The sequence below is a fragment of the Aspergillus uvarum genome (genome assembly GCF_003184745.1).
Source record: "Aspergillus uvarum CBS 121591 unplaced genomic scaffold BO82scaffold_26, whole genome shotgun sequence".
Classification (NCBI taxonomy): Eukaryota; Fungi; Ascomycota; class Eurotiomycetes; order Eurotiales; family Aspergillaceae; genus Aspergillus; species Aspergillus uvarum.
The window spans coordinates 16,761-32,978 of record NW_020291323.1 but is presented as its reverse complement, the minus strand read 5'-3'; the positions used below and the strand labels follow the sequence as shown (position 1 = coordinate 32,978).

General features: G+C 57.1%; 9 protein-coding genes across 9 annotated transcripts; 5 read left to right on the top strand and 4 right to left on the bottom strand.

Annotated features, from left to right (window-relative positions):
• Positions 1 to 302: 302 nt before the first annotated feature.
• On the top strand, positions 303 to 2,438 carry BO82DRAFT_309894 (uncharacterized protein). Its single transcript, XM_025632363.1, has 2 exons — positions 303 to 639; positions 700 to 2,438. Exons 1-2 carry the CDS (start codon positions 333 to 335, stop codon positions 2,238 to 2,240), a joined length of 1,848 nt encoding a protein of 615 aa, XP_025491965.1. The 5' UTR covers positions 303 to 332; the 3' UTR covers positions 2,241 to 2,438.
• Positions 2,439 to 2,702: 264 nt separating this feature from the next.
• Positions 2,703 to 3,170, bottom strand: BO82DRAFT_364668 (uncharacterized protein; the record flags this gene model as incomplete). The annotated part of the gene is made up of 2 exons (XM_025636963.1): positions 2,703 to 2,955; positions 3,040 to 3,170. The coding sequence occupies 2 exons, from the start codon at positions 3,168 to 3,170 to the stop codon at positions 2,703 to 2,705; spliced, it is 384 nt and encodes a 127-aa protein (XP_025491964.1).
• A 490-nt stretch (positions 3,171 to 3,660) lies between these two features.
• Positions 3,661 to 5,782, bottom strand: BO82DRAFT_401990 (uncharacterized protein; the record flags this gene model as incomplete). The annotated part of the gene is made up of 5 exons (XM_025639291.1): positions 3,661 to 3,859; positions 3,913 to 4,079; positions 4,109 to 4,429; positions 4,547 to 5,171; positions 5,568 to 5,782. 5 exons carry the CDS (start codon positions 5,780 to 5,782, stop codon positions 3,661 to 3,663), a joined length of 1,527 nt encoding a protein of 508 aa, XP_025491963.1.
• A 32-nt stretch (positions 5,783 to 5,814) lies between these two features.
• BO82DRAFT_354256 (fructosyl amine: oxygen oxidoreductase) lies at positions 5,815 to 7,485 on the top strand. Its single transcript, XM_025635162.1, has 2 exons — positions 5,815 to 7,001; positions 7,071 to 7,485. Exons 1-2 carry the CDS (start codon positions 5,893 to 5,895, stop codon positions 7,261 to 7,263), a joined length of 1,302 nt encoding a protein of 433 aa, XP_025491962.1. The 5' UTR covers positions 5,815 to 5,892; the 3' UTR covers positions 7,264 to 7,485.
• Positions 7,486 to 7,702: 217 nt separating this feature from the next.
• BO82DRAFT_401988 (amidohydrolase family protein) lies at positions 7,703 to 9,082 on the top strand (the record flags this gene model as incomplete). Its single annotated transcript, XM_025639290.1, has 1 exon — positions 7,703 to 9,082. The coding sequence occupies one exon, from the start codon at positions 7,703 to 7,705 to the stop codon at positions 9,080 to 9,082; it is 1,380 nt and encodes a 459-aa protein (XP_025491961.1).
• Positions 9,083 to 9,501: 419 nt separating this feature from the next.
• On the top strand, positions 9,502 to 10,520 carry BO82DRAFT_432173 (uncharacterized protein; the record flags this gene model as incomplete). The annotated part of the gene is made up of 2 exons (XM_025640765.1): positions 9,502 to 9,885; positions 9,955 to 10,520. The coding sequence occupies 2 exons, from the start codon at positions 9,502 to 9,504 to the stop codon at positions 10,249 to 10,251; spliced, it is 681 nt and encodes a 226-aa protein (XP_025491960.1). The 3' UTR covers positions 10,252 to 10,520.
• Positions 10,521 to 10,670: 150 nt separating this feature from the next.
• BO82DRAFT_401986 (alpha-galactosidase) lies at positions 10,671 to 13,058 on the bottom strand (the record flags this gene model as incomplete). Its single annotated transcript, XM_025639289.1, has 3 exons — positions 10,671 to 12,207; positions 12,272 to 12,878; positions 12,959 to 13,058. The coding sequence occupies 3 exons, from the start codon at positions 13,056 to 13,058 to the stop codon at positions 10,671 to 10,673; spliced, it is 2,244 nt and encodes a 747-aa protein (XP_025491959.1).
• A 390-nt stretch (positions 13,059 to 13,448) lies between these two features.
• On the bottom strand, positions 13,449 to 14,359 carry BO82DRAFT_414545 (uncharacterized protein; the record flags this gene model as incomplete). The annotated part of the gene is made up of 1 exon (XM_025639918.1): positions 13,449 to 14,359. One exon carries the CDS (start codon positions 14,357 to 14,359, stop codon positions 13,568 to 13,570), a length of 792 nt encoding a protein of 263 aa, XP_025491958.1. The 3' UTR covers positions 13,449 to 13,567.
• Positions 14,360 to 15,029: 670 nt separating this feature from the next.
• On the top strand, positions 15,030 to 15,998 carry BO82DRAFT_414533 (uncharacterized protein; the record flags this gene model as incomplete). The annotated part of the gene is made up of 1 exon (XM_025639917.1): positions 15,030 to 15,998. The coding sequence occupies one exon, from the start codon at positions 15,030 to 15,032 to the stop codon at positions 15,867 to 15,869; it is 840 nt and encodes a 279-aa protein (XP_025491957.1). The 3' UTR covers positions 15,870 to 15,998.
• Positions 15,999 to 16,218: the final 220 nt, after the last annotated feature.

Below are 16,218 nucleotides of genomic sequence, written 5' to 3'. Positions count from 1 at the left end.
ATGAAACCTCATTTCCCCCTCATATACCCTTTTATACCCTTCTTTACCCATTGAAGGTCTCACCCAGGACTCCACCCCTGTTGATTTACTCCACAAGAGCCAATGAACGAACAGAGCCCCAGACATCAATCACCCTGAACCATCCAGGTCAATCTCCGACAGACCCTGACACCACAGCACACTCGGCCTTGCACCTTTCCAGGGTCACCCGGCTAGGTGGAGTCAGGGATAGCAGAGTTGCCCGCAACTATATCTACCCCAGGATCCCAAGGGGTGAGATCACTGTCAACCTCCTTTGCAGACAGCAGCTTCACCAACTACCGCCCTCCATCATGCGTGGGCTTTTCCCTCTTTCTTTGCTTTCTGCGGCGCTGGGCGCCTCTGCCGGCTTGACCGCATCCAACCTCGAAACCCATGTCGATGTGCTGGCACTCGACAACTCCTTCAACCCGATCGAAGCGGCTTACTGGACTAGCTTGGCTCATCACCGTCGGACCCCTTTTGCGGTGTCGCCTAACGGCAAGACGGCCTATTTGGCCTACCTCGACTCGAGCGGAACCGATGTCCATGTCACCGAGCTGGACCCCACCACTTTCAAGGCCACGGGCACTTCCGTGACGGTCAGTGGGGGTAAGGAAGGTACGTCGTGCTGGAGCGTGAGGTCTGGTTGACATACAGGCAAGCTAATTCGCACGATAGCTGGCGGTCTCGTGGCCCACGATGACGGCTTTGCGCTGTTGACCAACGAGGTGATGCCGTCCGGCACCACCAACGCGCCCCCCAGCGACACCCCCGTCCCTGTCTTGCACCGCTACACCAACGGGAAACAGACCTGGAAGACCTGGCTGGGGGGCCCCGATGTGCATGCCTCGGATGGTCTGGCCGAAGCGGTGGACATGAACGGCGACCTAGTCTACTCGGAAGAAGCGGGGATGTACGGGGCCTACTTTGTGGTCAGTGACTACTCCGGCTGGGCCGAGGGTCACTACGGCGACAGCATCGAGTACGTGGCCACCAATGGAACTTTGTTGGACATCAGTGGGGCCTCCAGCGCCTGGGGTTGCAGCCACAACACCGGCATTGCCTTCGAAGCGGCCGACGAGCCTCCCTTTGCCAGTATCTGTGCGGAGGATCAGGGGGCCATCTGGCTGAACACCCAGACTCAGGGCATGACCAACAACGGGGTCAAGATCGCCAACGAGAACACCACCAACGGTGCCTCAGGAGAACCCATGGGTGGCATGTCCGGCAGTTACAGCGGCTTGGCGCGCTTTGCCGACAGCAGTCGCTACATCTTCACCTGGGTGTCGCGGGGTGCGATCGACGTGACGGAGAATAGCTGGATGGGCGATGGATACACCCACGTCAACAACCGCACCAATCCCCGCAACGTGGCCCTGGCTCTGTTCTCCGACAAGTACACCAAAGTAGGCGCCCAGGCAACCTCGACCGTGGGCGCCGAGGATGGGGACAGCCAAGTGACCTGGGTCACCTCCGGCTCCAACGACTGCTCCAACGCCCATACCGCTACCTTTGGGAACAGCTCGGCCCTGATTACTTGGGAGGAAATTTCTGACCCGACCTGTGACTACATTGCCATGGGCTGCCAGGGCAAATTTGCCGGCACCTTCTTCCAACAGGTGGATGCGAGTGGACAGAAGGTGGGGGATGTTTTCTCCAGCACCGATGTCTACATCGCGGGTGACATGGTGACCATGTCCGACGGTCGCATTTGCTGGCCGTATGTGAGCATGGACTGGGATCTGTCCGTGGTGGTGTACGAGGCCGACTCTTCCAAGTTCACCAAGCAGATCAGCTTTGCCTGCATGTCGCCTAGCGGCAGCTCGTCGAGTGCTGCTGCTGCTGCTGCTGCTGCTGCTGCTACTTCTAGCACGGTTGCGAGTGTTTCTCCTACTCACGCCGCGGCTGCTGCTACTTCCAGTGCAGCTGCCGTCTTTGTGGAGACCACCACTGCTGCAGCTGCAGCTGCAGAGACCAGCGTTGCTCACACGGCCGTCGTCAGTTCTGTCGTTCCTGTCGCTACCGAGGCCAAGGTGGCTTCTTCCACCAGCCAGGCCCCAAGCTGGGCTACCGCAGCCGGTCAACGGACCACTCTCGCCACTCAGGGTCACTCCAAGACCTCCTCTGTTAAGTCCTGGCCGACTGGGAGCTGGGAAGAGGGTAGTGCGCCCCAGTGGCAGCCCTGGTCGGAGGAGCAGGAGGGCAGTTGCTCGTACTAGATGGGAAAGCTTGGACTAGGAAGGTTCGCACCATTCAAACCCATATCATTCGCTGCTATATGGGGGAATTCTCGCTGCATGTCTTGTCAACCGTAGGCGCTAGCGTGAGAAGTCCAGAGAACGGGGACATTTTCTAGCATAATCTCATTTTGTCTCTCTACAAAATAGTATCAATTGCCACAAAGTTGATGAGCTGGCAGGAATGTACACTGTACCGGAGATCTGATGACCGTGATCAGGAGATCTCTTAATGAAGCTGACCTCCTGCAGTTCTTAGCACGCTATATTCATGTTCAGGCGGTTGCCTGGCCATATATATATCATGGTGTTAGTAACCATGATAAGAATAATCCAAATAAGTTGAATACACAAAAATGCACCATGACACATTATCAGCTTGATTCATGTTGATTTATCAAGGCACCTGACTAACTACTTTCATCTAGTCATCCCCACCTTACATTAATTGACAAATTCCGCTTCTGTCCGTTTCTGCTCAGTCCTTTTCCTCAACCCGACTGAGACTTGCGCCCATTGCTCAAGCAGGTCCTCGACGTCCCTTGGGCCTATCCCATCCTCTTCTTCGTCGACAGGGGAGAGAAGAGTTTGGCCGAGTCGTCCAGCCCTCTGCATCTCCCGGTATAATCCCGCGAACCGGGAATGGATTGCTGCCCGATGCCGGCGTGCACCTTGCTTGGTGACATTGCCAGGAATCCTGTTCAGTGCCATCCAGTCCCGGATGTTTCCCTCCGACACCTGCTGTGACCCCGGGTCACTTCGGATTCAATCCAGCTCGTACTGGCTGCCGCCCACGAGACTGAAAGTCAGCAGGGAGCGGAGCTCGTCTTCCCAACAAGCATAGACCGCGTACTTCAGATCCCGTAGCATCAGGTACCCCAGGTTGTGCGCGTATTGTTCGGGGCGGGGCATTTTGACGGGGTAATACTCGGGGCTCTGACGACCCCCCCGGTATTTCAGCCGGATATGGGACTGGCGTGAGCATCTCTCGGGCAGGCCTTGATGGCCGATGACGGTATAACATGGATCATCGGATACTGGAGGCTGCGCCGGGGGGTCGGGGTACTCCGAGTCTCACCAACAGAGTTCGACATGGTGACTATTTGATGTGCCGAGTAGGTTATTGCGGTTTCCCTTGACCCGACAGTGCAGGCTAAGGAGGCTTAGATAGCAGAGCCCAATCAATGTTTGTTCTTTGATGTCCGCAACAAGGAGGAAACGCGGCCAGAAAATACAACCAGTCCGTCTGTCACAGAGACCACGACGCTCTTTCATCCATTCATCATATTTTATCATCTTGCGTGTACTTTGTCCTACCCCGAATGGTGATGGTGGTGTGGTGGGTTCCTGGTAATCTTCATGCGACTTGGTTTCTGCTCCCGTAGCCAAGATCGAGCTTTGACTATGCTTTCAGGTTCAGTAATCTGCCCACACAGGTCCAAGCTTTCATGGAGTGGTCCGAATCGATGCTGTGGGTGAGGTATGCGCCCGCCTGCGCCAGCTCCCGATCCTCGTTCCCCGTGATGAGACGCAATTGATCCTCGACCTGGCGGTTGACCATTGCGTCAAATTCTTTGGGACCGACATCGGACTCCAACAGACTGCGGAATCAGTCGCCACTCGAACCTTCAGTTCGATCTGGAATTATTCCCACAACACGGTTAGCACCACCAGCGAGTCAAAGGCGCCTTCGTTGTGGGGCCAGGACCGCAGCGCCTGGAGCGCGCGCCAGCGCACCGTGAAATCCTGACACGCCTCGACGGGGTGATACAGGGCCAGGATGACGCCCAGATCCACTAACAGCGATGGCTTTTCCGGGAACTGGCGATGGTCCGTTCTGCCATGGTGACATGGGTGGCATATTCCGGGGTGAAGGGTTTAGGACGGGCGGGATCATTCTTGAGCAGACAAGTGCGGAGTCCCAAGGAATGGGTCCGTAAGAGCCACTCCGTGATGTCTGCGCCGCGCTGCTCCTTGAAGCTGAGAGTGCGGTAGTGCATGGCTTGAACCCCCGCAAAGCTGGCTTGCGTCTGCGTGGCCTTGGACAGCAGCGCGGGTTGCGCGGCGTGAAGCGCCTCGTAGTGGGTGGCAATGATCTCGGCCGATGAGCCCCATCCGCGCAGCATCAAATGCAGGACCTCACGATGCAGGGGCTCGAGGGCGTCGGGAGTCTGATGGATTGGTTGTGTGGGTGACTAGAGGTTCGCGGGGAGGTGCATGTAGTTCGGCTTGGGCAAATGATCCGCAAGGCCGAAATGGATGGCTTGCGTTTCGAGGCGTTGAAAGACGGCGACAGGGTCGGGCTGATGCGGGCTTCCAGTTCCTTCACGATGCGGAGACCACTCCGGAGGTGCCGGATGACACTGTCGTAGTCCCGTCGGGGTTAGGATCAAACTGATGAGAACAAAGAGCAAGCAGCAGAGAACCATGACTTCTCTCAGCTGGGGATCGTGCGGGTTCCGCCGACGCAAGAGGGCAAAAGCCTGCGCCAGCTGCGCGCTGGCGACCCAATGCCAGCTGGTTGGTCGCGCCGTTAGGGCTAATTGTGATTGCATGCTGCCGGCAACGGTCTCCTGGTGCGCTGCCCCCAAGGCAATCACCGCGTGACACACGACGGGGTCGGTGTTGGCTATGTCGAGCACCATCCGCGGCCATCGCGCCGAGTCACGGAATGCCACCGCATCGCGAATCATCCGATCGCAGAAGAATGCAAAGCACCGACGCTCATCCGAGGTCACCACCCAGCGGAAGCGGCAGGCCGCAGCCGAGGTCAGTAAGGGATCCTCTCCTCGCTTGGTCTTGGGCCCTCCTGGCAAGGGTAATCGATAGACCTCGTAGCCTTCGCAGGGTCCGCCGGTCGACGTACAGTTGCCACCTTTTCCCGGGGTTTCATCGCATTTGACGCAACGAGCGCTGCATTGCGGGGTTTAGGGTTAGTTGGTTGGACGGCCGGCGGGATTCTGATTTGGTGGTGGCGAGTGTCTCACCGACAGGTTCGACCCCGGTTCTCGACCGACTACCGTGTTGCTGTCGCTTGCGAGGGGGGTTCCTGATGACGGTGACTAGGGGAAGCAGCAGTGGGATGTCTTCTCAGCCCTATCGCAGGCCTAGCGTTGGGGTTCGTGGTGGGGAAGGGGAAGGGGGAAGGGGGAAGGAGAAGGGAAGCGGACGGGGACGGAACAACGAGAGTCAAGACTCGCAGTCAGTGGATTTATTGGTACGAGTAGCTGATTACAGCCTTGGATAAGTGGGTCAACTAAGATCCCTTAGTGCTTACGAGGCTACGAAAGAGGGGATCGCCGCACTAACCAGGCTGAGCTCAGCTGACTGCGGATGGAGACGACGCAAGCCAGGTAATGTGGAATATATGCCAGAGTATAGACTCCGCCCATATCTCCAGTCCAGTCCAGTCCAGTCCAGTCCAGTCCCCATGAAATCCCATGAAAGGCGATCGATCTGTCGGCAAAAGCAGGTGGGGCGCAACAACAGCCGACGGGGATGGGAACCAGTCGGGAGAGAACCATGGGAAGAAGTACGGGAATACTGTGGGGGAGGGGAAAACTCTGACATCTGATCGATCCTGAAGGTTTCCCCTCCCCTCCCCCTACTATCACGCTCCTCTCCCTCTCTCATCATGAACAACAAAGACAGTCGCATTGTGATTGTTGGGGCGGGGGTGTTTGGCCTCGCGGCCGCCCGGCAACTGGCGTCGGAGGGGTACCGCAATGTGCTGGTGCTGGATCGCTCGATGCCCCCCGTGGCCGATGGCTCCAGCTCCGATATCTCGCGCATGATCCGCTTCGATTATGCGGATGATGACTACCTGCGCATCTCCCACCAGGCCTACTTGGAATGGACCACGCCCAAGTACCGGGGAATCTTCTATCCCGCCCCCTTCATCCTGACGGGCAACACCAGTGCCCACGGCCAGGCCTGGATTGCCAGCACCACCGCAGCCCTAACCCGACGGCAGTTGCCCTTCACCCGGCTCGAGGATGTCCACGCCACCAAGCAGATCCACCCCGTCCTCAGTGGCCCGTTGGCCGCTCCCCCGTTCAATGGCTATCTCAACCCCCAGGCCGGCTGGGCCGATGCCAACAAGGCGATCAGTCAGATCCGCGACGACTGTCTCGAGCTGGGCGTCTCATTTCTGTGCGGTCGCCGAGGCACGGTCGTCGGGCTCGAGACCGATGATGCCAACGAGATCAAGGCCGTTCGGACCCTGGTTGGCAGTCCCATTGAGGGCGACTGCTTCCTCCTGACGGCCGGGGCTTGGGGGTCGAGCCTGGTCCCCATGTATAATTCCACCCTGACCACCGGACAGGTGGTCGCCTTTCTGCGCCTCACCCCGGAGGAACTGGTCAAGTACAAGGATCTCCCCATGTATGCCAACTTCTCCACGGGCTGGTTTAATTTCCCTCCCCATGAGGAGACGGGTATCCTCAAATTCGCCGTCCATGGATGGGGCTACACCCGCATGCCGGGCCCGGATGAGGTCCTCTCCAACCAGGTGAATGTCTCGGCGCCCCCCTTGATTCCGCCCCGCGAGCGCCGCAACTTCGTGCCCGCCGATGGGGAGGCCCGGCTGCGCGACGGCCTGCGCGAGATTCTCCCCGAGCTGGCCGATCGACCCTTTGAGAAGCTGGCCCTGTGTTGGTACACGGACACGCCCACCGGGGACTTCATCATGGACTACCACCCCGACTACAAGAACCTGTTCATTGGGGGAGCAGGCAGTGGGCAGTAAGTACTATGCCATCGAACACGTCTAGGTACAGTACTAGGTGTAGGCTGACGATCTCAACTACGCAGTGGATTTAAGTTCCTCCCCGTCCTCGGCGAGTATTTGTCACTGGCTTTGAAGAAGGGTTTGCCGACCGAATTGGCCCAGAAATGGCGATTCCGACGCGAGTATGCCGCTCGCGATGATGTCTTCTTGGGAGACGGCAGTCGAGGCGGACCCGTGCGGCGTGAATTGAATGCCCAGGAGAGGGCCAAGTTGTAGCTTACGGTGTTCTCTTTTGGTTGCATCGTCAGCAAGCAACCGAGGTTTCTGTAGTGATAATATTGATTTCCACCTGTGTGGCTCCTGCTTCCCCGAAATGATGCATACCACAGTTTACGCCCGACAGTCCAGAGACTGCATCCCTGCTAGCCCCGATGTACTATTAGCAGGTTGTCAGCATACAATGGACAAACTTAATTGCAGTATCACAGGTCAAAGCGCGAGTCCAGATCTGGGCCGGACCTCCGACGGCAGTCCGCGGAGATGGTCACGTGATAAGAGATAGCAACCCCCCCCCCCCACCCTCACGGCCTTCAAATGCTTGCCCCCTGTCCACCCAGGAGCTTGTCATACCTATGTCAATAAGCCCCTTCAATTCGCACCTCTGATTATGGTTCGGCGACTCGCTTCTTCAGCGGCGCTGGCTTCAGCCTACACAATGCGACCGACGGCAATTTCCATGAACGTTCATCGGCGGTCTCCGGAAGCAAGAGCAGGAGCAGGAGCCATCGATCAGCCTCGAATCACCATTGTGAATGCCAGTATCCTGATACCAGGAGCCGGAATTCCCCTCGAGAATGCGGCTTTGGTCATCCGCGACAAGATCATTGCCTTTGTGGGCCTGCAAGCCGACATCCCCAAGAGATATCTGCGCGGACCGCACACGAGCCACACGGTAGCCGTCCTCATGCCTGGTCTGTGGGACTGCCACATGCATTTTGGGGGCGAAGACCAATACTACAATGACTATACGGCCGTTCTCGCCACGCACCCGGCATCCTCGGGCGCCCGACTGGCGCGGGGCTGCTGGGAAGCCTTGCAGAGTGGCTATACCTCCTACCGCGACATGGCGGGCTATGGGTGCGAAGTCACCCGAGCGATTGAGGATGACTCGATCGTCGGGCCCAACGTCTACGGCGCCGGGGCGGCGATCAGCCAGACGGCCGGCCATGGGGACATCTTCGGCTTGCCCGCGGGGGAGGTGCTGAGCAATTTCGGGGTGCAGAGTTCGCGCCCCGGCCACTGGGGGGCAGGGCCCGTGTGCATCGTGGACGGGCTCGAGGAGGCCCGACGCGCCGTGCGCCTGCAGATCCGCCGGGGGGCGAAGGTGATCAAAGTCATGGCCTCCGGCGGGGTCATGTCCCGGGATGATAACCCCCAATGCGCGCAATTCTCCCCCGAAGAGCTGACGGTCATGGTGGAGGAAGCCACCCGGCAGGACCGCATCGTCTCCGCGCATGTGCATGGGAAAGCGGGCATTCTGGCGGCCATCCACGCGGGCTGCAAAAGTCTGGAGCATGTCTCCGAGGCAGACGAGGAGGTCTTTCAGCTGATGAAAGAGAAACGCGTCCTGTATGTGGCCACCCGGACGGTGACCGAAGTCGCCCTGGCCAACAATGGAGAGGGACTCCCCAAAGAGTCGTGGCGCAAGTTGCAGGCCCTGGCCGACTCGCATCTGAAAGCCTACCAAGGAGCGGTCAAGGCCGGTGTCACCATTGCCCTGGGAACCGACACAGCCCCCGGGGGGCCCAGTGCGTTGGAGCTACAGTTGGCCGTCGAGAAGGCAGGCATGACGCCTCTCCAAGCCATCCAGGCTGCCACGGCCAACGCCCCGCTGTCCGTCGGTCCACAGGCTCCCTTGACGGGCCAGCTGAAGGAGGGCTATGAAGCCGATGTTATTGCGCTGGAAGAAAATCCCCTGGACGACATCCGAATCCTGAAAGACAATCAAGTGATCACCCATGTATGGAAAGGCGGCAGGCTCTTTAAAGGGCCGGGCGTGGGACCCTGGGGGGAGACCCCGAATCCTTTTCGCTGATGTGGTCGAATGTGCTTGGGTTACAAAGTATCATGTTTGAGCTAGTGCGATACGAACGAGTAGAAGGTTGACCACCGAAGGAATATCCAGTCCCATGATCCTCTATCCGGGTCCACTGTACGTACTGTACCGCGTGTGCCACTGAAGTTCTGCAACAAGCCGTGTATACGCTCAGCACGACGTGTCTCAGTAGTGACACAGGTCCCGTTCGAAGTAGATCGGCAGTTGAGAACCATAGACTCTGTGTTCCATGCTGTTCTCATGGGAAACTCCGGACCGATAGATCGAGATTCATGGATTTGGTCAGTCCGGATGAAGGTGTACTATATATTCATTATCGCCAATGGATCGAAGGGCGTTTCCAGTCCTCATCATTGCTCTTCCGGACGAACTCGGTCCGGGACGCCATCAAAACGATCATGAAACATCTTATTGTTACTCTCTTGACCTTCGCGTCTACCCTGTTCAGCTCGATTCTTGCTTTGCCTGGCGAACCGAGCGACCCCGACTCGGACGACAGGGTTCCCCCCAGCGGAGGATTCCTCACTCTCGTCAAGACAATGCAAAGACTTGGAATAGCGGGCATCAAACTTGACAGAACCCTCGAGATGTCGCAGATTACGCCCGAGACTTTACAGACCATCCGGCAATTGACCCAGGACATCGAGAACATCGTGACCCAGGCAACCGCCAAGGCAGATACCCTGGAAGTTCTGGACCCCATCCGCAGCACCAAGCTGACCAAGAATGCCTTGCCCATGAAGCCCGTGTTTGGCCACTTGCTCAAGGTGATTTCGAAGGAGGTAGGCCGATCGATGCTTTCGTGCGCTCGGGCAAGGAGGATGTCGAACGAGACTGATGAACGAGCACAGAAAGAAAAACTATGCGCCGCTCAATTCTGCCACGAAATGCGGGACTTTCTGACGTGGATGCGGATTCGATGCCACGAACTCGCGGAATCTCTGCGAGGCATCGTCGGATTTGGTGACGGGAAGCTGATTGAAGTCTGTGCAGACCTGATTGATAAGCAGTATGCCATGACGATCACCGAGTATGAGAAGCTGATCCGATCTGGCCGCGACGAGGACCAACCCGATGACCAGGCTCTGATGTTGGATCGCCTGAGGAGGGCTCCCCGCGAGGGTGAGGAACAATTGGGAAGGAAGTGAGTGACCATGGGGTTACCTAGTAATGAGTTAGTTGCATGGAAAGTCTTGATTGTGCTGTACCTTATCTTGCTGAGCAAGTGGTCCCTGCCCTACACGGCCAATGCCTGAATTCATAAAGATACCCAGGCTGTCTGCACCCTTTGATCAAGATCTGATAGCATGGTATTGGAAATTCTCTTTGCACTACCCGGCGCGACGCCTGGCCACATCCGGACTGGCCGATATGGTTGGGACTAATTTGTGCCTATGATGTACAATGATCGCTTACCCTAGATGAAAGAATAATTTATAAGCCGTCCGGCAACCCGACTGACTTCATGGCGATGTTGGTTTCCAAGGCCAGTAAACATGAGGAAGTCAAGGATATACGGTGGCTGGGCACAGAAACGGTTGGGACGATCAGGGAGTGATGTAAACCATCACTGCCTCTCCAGGAATACCACCTGACTACCATATTCGCTGTCGAAAGTAAACTGCAACCCCATATTCATCAGCGTGGCCCCCGAATACCTCGCATCCCCATCCACCGTATACTCCGCCGCCGGATCAAGCCCCTGCAGCCGCACCCACGGCGCGGCATGGTTCACATTTGGCTGGAGCTGGAAACAGAACAAGACCGCTTGAGCCCCGTCTTCCGCGATAAACAGTGCAGCCGGCCACTCCGAGTTCTCCGGTAGTCGCAAGCGGTACAGGTCTCCCGTCAAAACCAAGGGGTTGACCTTTTGAGCCAGCGCAAGCAGTTCCGGAACTGCGGCATCATCCTGCACAGTTGCTGGATCGAGTTCCAGACCGAAGGAGCCCCCCATCATGGCCACGTGGGCGCGGAAGGTGAACGGGACCGTTCGGCCTGTCTGGGCATTGGGGACGGCGGAGAGGTGTGCGCCCATTGCCGATGGTGGGTAGGCCAGCGAGGTTCCAAATTGGATGGTAATGCGGTCCACGCCATCGGTGTTGTCGGAGGTCCAGATCTGAGGGAAGTACTGCAGCATGCCGGCGTCGAAGCGACCGCCACCGGAGGCGCATCCTTCCCAGAGAACGTCGGGAAAGCGGCTGGTGAGGGTATCGAAGACGCGATACAACCCGAGCATGTATTTATGGTCATTGGAAGGAGAGGGAGTCTCATGAAACCCGCGGTTGTTGTCCCATTTGATGTAGGAAATGCCGTCAATCTGCAACAGATTGGTCATGAAGTCGATGATAAAGTCCTGCACCTCAGGTAGGGCCAGATTGAGCACGAGCTGGTTGCGGCGTTCCGTCTGGGGGTAGGGCCCCGCGCGTAGAACCCAGTCGGGGTGTTCGTGGTAGAGCGTGGAGTTGGGATTGACCATCTCGGGCTCGACCCAAATGCCAAAGCGTAGCTTAGCGTCCGTCCCGTTGATGGTGAGGTTGGTGATATCCTGCACCACGGGCGACAGCCCCTCTGGAAAGCGAGCTGGGTTGGGCACCCAATCCCCCAGTCCAGCATTGTCGGATACCCGGGGATACTTGTCGCCAAACCAGCCGTCGTCCATGACGAAGAGGTGAATGCCCAGAGCCGCCGATTCTTCCGCGAGAGTCTCAATGCTGGTTTGATTGTAGTCAAAGTAAACACCTTCCCAGCTGTTGAGGAGGATCGGACGATCTGCGGTGGCGAACTTGCTCTTCATCAGGTGGTTGCGATAGAGTCGGTGGAATTTGCGAGACATGCCTCCGATGCCATTCGGGGAGTAGATGGCCACGCACTCCGGGGAGGTGAGGGTCTCGTCCGGACCCAACTCCCAGGAGAGCCGGTCCGGGTTCAATCCGAGCAATGCGCGAGTGAAGCCCTGGGAGCCCTTTTCGACGGCGGCGGAGAACGACCCGGTGTAAATGAGGTTGAAGCCCCATGCCTCTCCCTGAGATTCGGTTGCGGACGGGTCGACAATAGCGAGGAAGGGGTTGTGTAGATGAGAGGAGGAACCCGTGTTACTCCCAAACCTGATAGCCTTCTGGTTAGTCTGATGACATGACCATCAACCCTAATGACTCGGGATCCACTCACCCCTGGACACCATAGTCGACTTTCCTTCTCTGGACCTGCGCCTCTCGGGCCCAGTCGCCTCGGAGGCTGATCATGTCGAGGTCGTCATACGGAAAGTCGATGCTTAGACTGGCCAGGGTCTCAATGGTGATGTTGGCCGAGCCCTGGTTGGTGATATTCACACTCCTCACCACAGCGTCGTATTTGGGAAAGATGGAATACGACAGGTCCGCGGCGACGGAGCTATAGTTGTCGTACAGGTGCACGACCAGTGTGGTCACCTCCTGCGCGTTGCCAAAGGTTGAAGGTAGCCCTGGCAGAGCGTTCTTGCCCGGGATCACCTCGTGGGAGGTGTATTGGAGATCGGTCACGGTATACCCGGGGGATTGGCGAATGCGCACGGCGGGGATGCGGAAATCGCCGCGGCCCTGGTCGGGGAATTCGCGCCGGATGCGACCGGGCATTCCCACCCAGCCGTTGACGGCTGGTTCCTGGGGTGAGGGGATTGCGCCCGTAACGTGGCCTCCAAAATGGTCGGACACCAGATCGCCGGTGGTGTGGTTGACGTGAAATCGGTAGGAGGCTTGGTCGCCATTGAGGGCAAAGTTGGTGCCCTCCGCGACGATGGCTGGTAAGTCGGCTTATGTTAGGGTGTCTCTGTGATTCCTTGTATCCCTTGTGCGAGATAGATGGCACATTACAACACACCTTGTGAGCTTGTCGTAGTTTGTGCTTGGACTGTTGATGAAGTGCACGCGCACAGCGTGGCGAGACCCAGGGCCACAGCAGGACGGATCGACCTGACCATGATGCTGATGCGGAGGATGATATGGAAGCAGAAGATGCGGGGAAAGGTAGTAATCCCTTGCTAGGTATTTATGTGCTGATGCCTGCATTGATGCCTGCATTGATGACCGGGGAAATGTCGGTCAATGCTGCTGCTTGTTGCTTGGCATCCCCGCGCCGCGTTCCATTTCTGGTTGGGATCATCATGCTTGCTTCGTTGAGACTGCCAGAGCAGGGCAAATAGTGGAAAGATCAAGGTAAGAAGTACCTCTGGCCTGCTGTCACTGGCTGGCTCACAGTCCTTAAGTGGGATTTATAATAAAAGGGACAGTCGGACAGTCGGACAGTCGGACAACTAGACAATGGGGGTTATTGAGGGCTTCTGGCCGGAATAATGTTCTTCCAGCCGACCCCCAGCCACCCCCAGAGTGATAGTTGACGCGATGGTAGAGATGGTTCCAGGTAGACTTATAATAATGCTGGTGATATTGAGACTGGGAATGAAAATACGATTAGAGTGGTCCATGCCACCTAGAACCGCATCCGATCTTTATAGGCAACATACCACTCGGGCAATGTTCGATCGCACCCATTGAACAAGTGATAGAAGAACGGCTTCTCGCGCTCATCAGACGGAAGCCACTTCAGCATGGCCGGGGTGATGTTGGGAATATCGCTGCTCCAAGTGTCGACCAGCCACTGATTCCAGCTCCAGGTGATCCACCCGGACAAGGCCCATTCGTCGTTCACGTCCTGGGCCCGCCACCAGCGCACGATCGGGCTGATATAATTTCCATCTAGGAGATCATCGGGGTCATCGAAGTCGTAGATGTCGGACGCAGAGCGACCAATACAGGCCAGCCCGAAGTCAATGATCACAACCCGCTGCGTCTCAGTAACGATGACATTCCGGGGGAACAAGTCGTCATGGCGCAGGTCCAGGGTGTAGAAGCGCGACTCGGCTTCTACGACCTGCCGCAACAAATCCTTGCGTTCGTTGGGCGAGAAGTCCGACGGCCGCAGATGCGCCATATCCGTTCCTTCGATGTACTCGGTCAAGACCAGCCGGACTGATCGCTGCCGACCTTGGGTGTCCACGATAATCGTGGACCACGAGCCATAGAACCTTGGAATATGCTGATCCAGGCCATGACGGATGAGATAACGGTAGGCCGAACTTTCCCGCAGGTACTGGTGATCTGCATAGCTGGGCGGGTGGTCGTAAGGGTCAAGATATTTGGCATCAAACAGCTTGGCAACCATCTTTGGGCCCAGCCGGCCCTCGCAAGCATGGCTCGGGTCGAGGACCTCTTGAACCAGCATCACCTGAGCGGCCAGTGCAGCCCCGACCTGTAGCTCGTGGGCCACCCGCAACCGGAGGGTCTGGGTTCCAGAGTCGGAGGGTGGCCGGTGCTCCTGCGCCGTGAACTGGAAGCCTTCGTGGTAGGGCGTCATGATATCGGTGCTGATGGGTTCTGCAGCTTGGGGTCAAGGCTATGGATGTAGCATGCATGTCTTGCGACTATCTGCTGAACTATATACTGGCAGGTAGGCAAAGGAGATTCCTGGAGGCTGCGTCTTTACCAGTGGCCTTACCTCCTCGCAACAACAATAAGCACGCAGACAATGGTTCTGTTCACAACTGTTGTTGATCATTCAGATCAAGTCCCGGTCACATCCAAAAAGATTCCCTTATTTAAAAGCCTCCGATGTGAAATATTCCGTGGACTTCCAACAAAGAAGATCACGACCGCTCATTGTCTCAGCATAAAGAAACTCAGGAAGAAAGCCGATAAGACTGGCTCAAAGAATCGTGATGGAGATTATCCGGATCCCGTGCACGATCTTATGCGCCAATCTAGACTATTTAACGCCTCTCCTGGCCTGCCGTCTACATCGACACCCTCATTGTCATCCTCATCGACCTTGAAGTCCCCTAGCCCTACCCACTGTTCAGCATCAACGCAAGTTCAGCATAGATCTCTCGAACAAGATGGCTTCCCGCCACGCCTTACAGCAACTCCGAGGCCGGGTCCGGGACCCGGTCCGGGCTATCCGGGCGATTCAGGGCGAGGGCCGCGAATGGTGTGAACTATGTGGCGACGAGATTGTCGGACATACCGCCCGTCACCATGTATACCAGTGTTCGCACTGTCGGCGAGCTTACCACCGGAATTGCGTCGACCAGCTGCGGCGCCAGGAGGCCGACCGTGGGGATCCCCTGCCTTTCGGCTGCCCGGGCTGCGGCACGCTGTGGCGTGAGATTTCTTATTTCCGTGGACGCAACGAGTCCAGCGCCGCGTCGTCACGATATCGATTTCGGAGGGACGGTGAAATGTACCTCTGCGATGGTGTCTTGCCTGATGGGCGGGCGTGCGCCTTCACGGCCCCCACCAACAACATGTTCTACACGCACTATCGTAGGATGCATGACAACCCGCAGTTCCAGTCGGGAGATAGTAGTTACTATGCCTGCTCTTACTGTGATGATGCCTTGCCGACTTGGTCAGGCCTGAGCCAACACATGCGGCGAGTGCACAATATCACTGCCGCCCCTTCCCAGGAGCATCGGGAAACTGCATCTGCTCCCCAGCAAGCAGCGGCCAGGGACTCCCACAGTCCTCAATACTCTGCGGGCTTCTTTGAGCCCCCGGCCGGCGTGAGTACGACGGATTACTACTGCCCTTGCTGTGCCATGGGTCCCGTTGGCCGCATGAGACTCTTGGATCATGTGGAGACGTATCACAATCAGGAGCTGCCGTATTGTCAGCTTTGTAACCGGGATTATTATGCGTGGCCAGAGCTGATTCGCCATCTACGTGAGGACCATTGACCGGCAGAGATATGCTTCACTCCACACACTTCGCACGATCGGAGACATTGATTCATTGACTCAAAAAACAAAAAACAAAGAAAAAAAGAGGACCAACAGAAAGAAGTCGCTCGTACGGGCTTTCTGCCTTTAGTTACACAAAATATCTTGAATATACCAGATACCCTTATAGCATGTACCAAGCACCCTATGCCCTACCTGGACTTCTTGCCCAGCTGCTTCAACAACCACCCTTCACCGTCAAAGATTCCCCCCTCGAATCCTTCCATCCCATTCCCCATTTTCTGGAAGAAATAAACATTTGATATCTCCATTCCATTGACCTCCAGGGAAAGCCAGATAATTACAC

What these genes read in the sequence shown, in the direction of transcription:
- BO82DRAFT_354256 (XM_025635162.1), top strand. Translation starts at nt 5,893, where the DNA reads ATGAACAACAAAGACAGTCGCATTGTGATTGTTGGGGCGGGGGTGTTT. An exon ending in GGGGGAGCAGGCAGTGGGCA is followed by an intron (nt 7,002 to 7,070) that starts GTAAGTACTATG and finishes TCAACTACGCAG; the next exon opens with TGGATTTAAGTTCCTCCCCG.
- BO82DRAFT_309894 (XM_025632363.1), top strand. Translation starts at nt 333, where the DNA reads ATGCGTGGGCTTTTCCCTCTTTCTTTGCTTTCTGCGGCGCTGGGCGCC. An exon ending in GGTCAGTGGGGGTAAGGAAG is followed by an intron (nt 640 to 699) that starts GTACGTCGTGCT and finishes TTCGCACGATAG; the next exon opens with CTGGCGGTCTCGTGGCCCAC.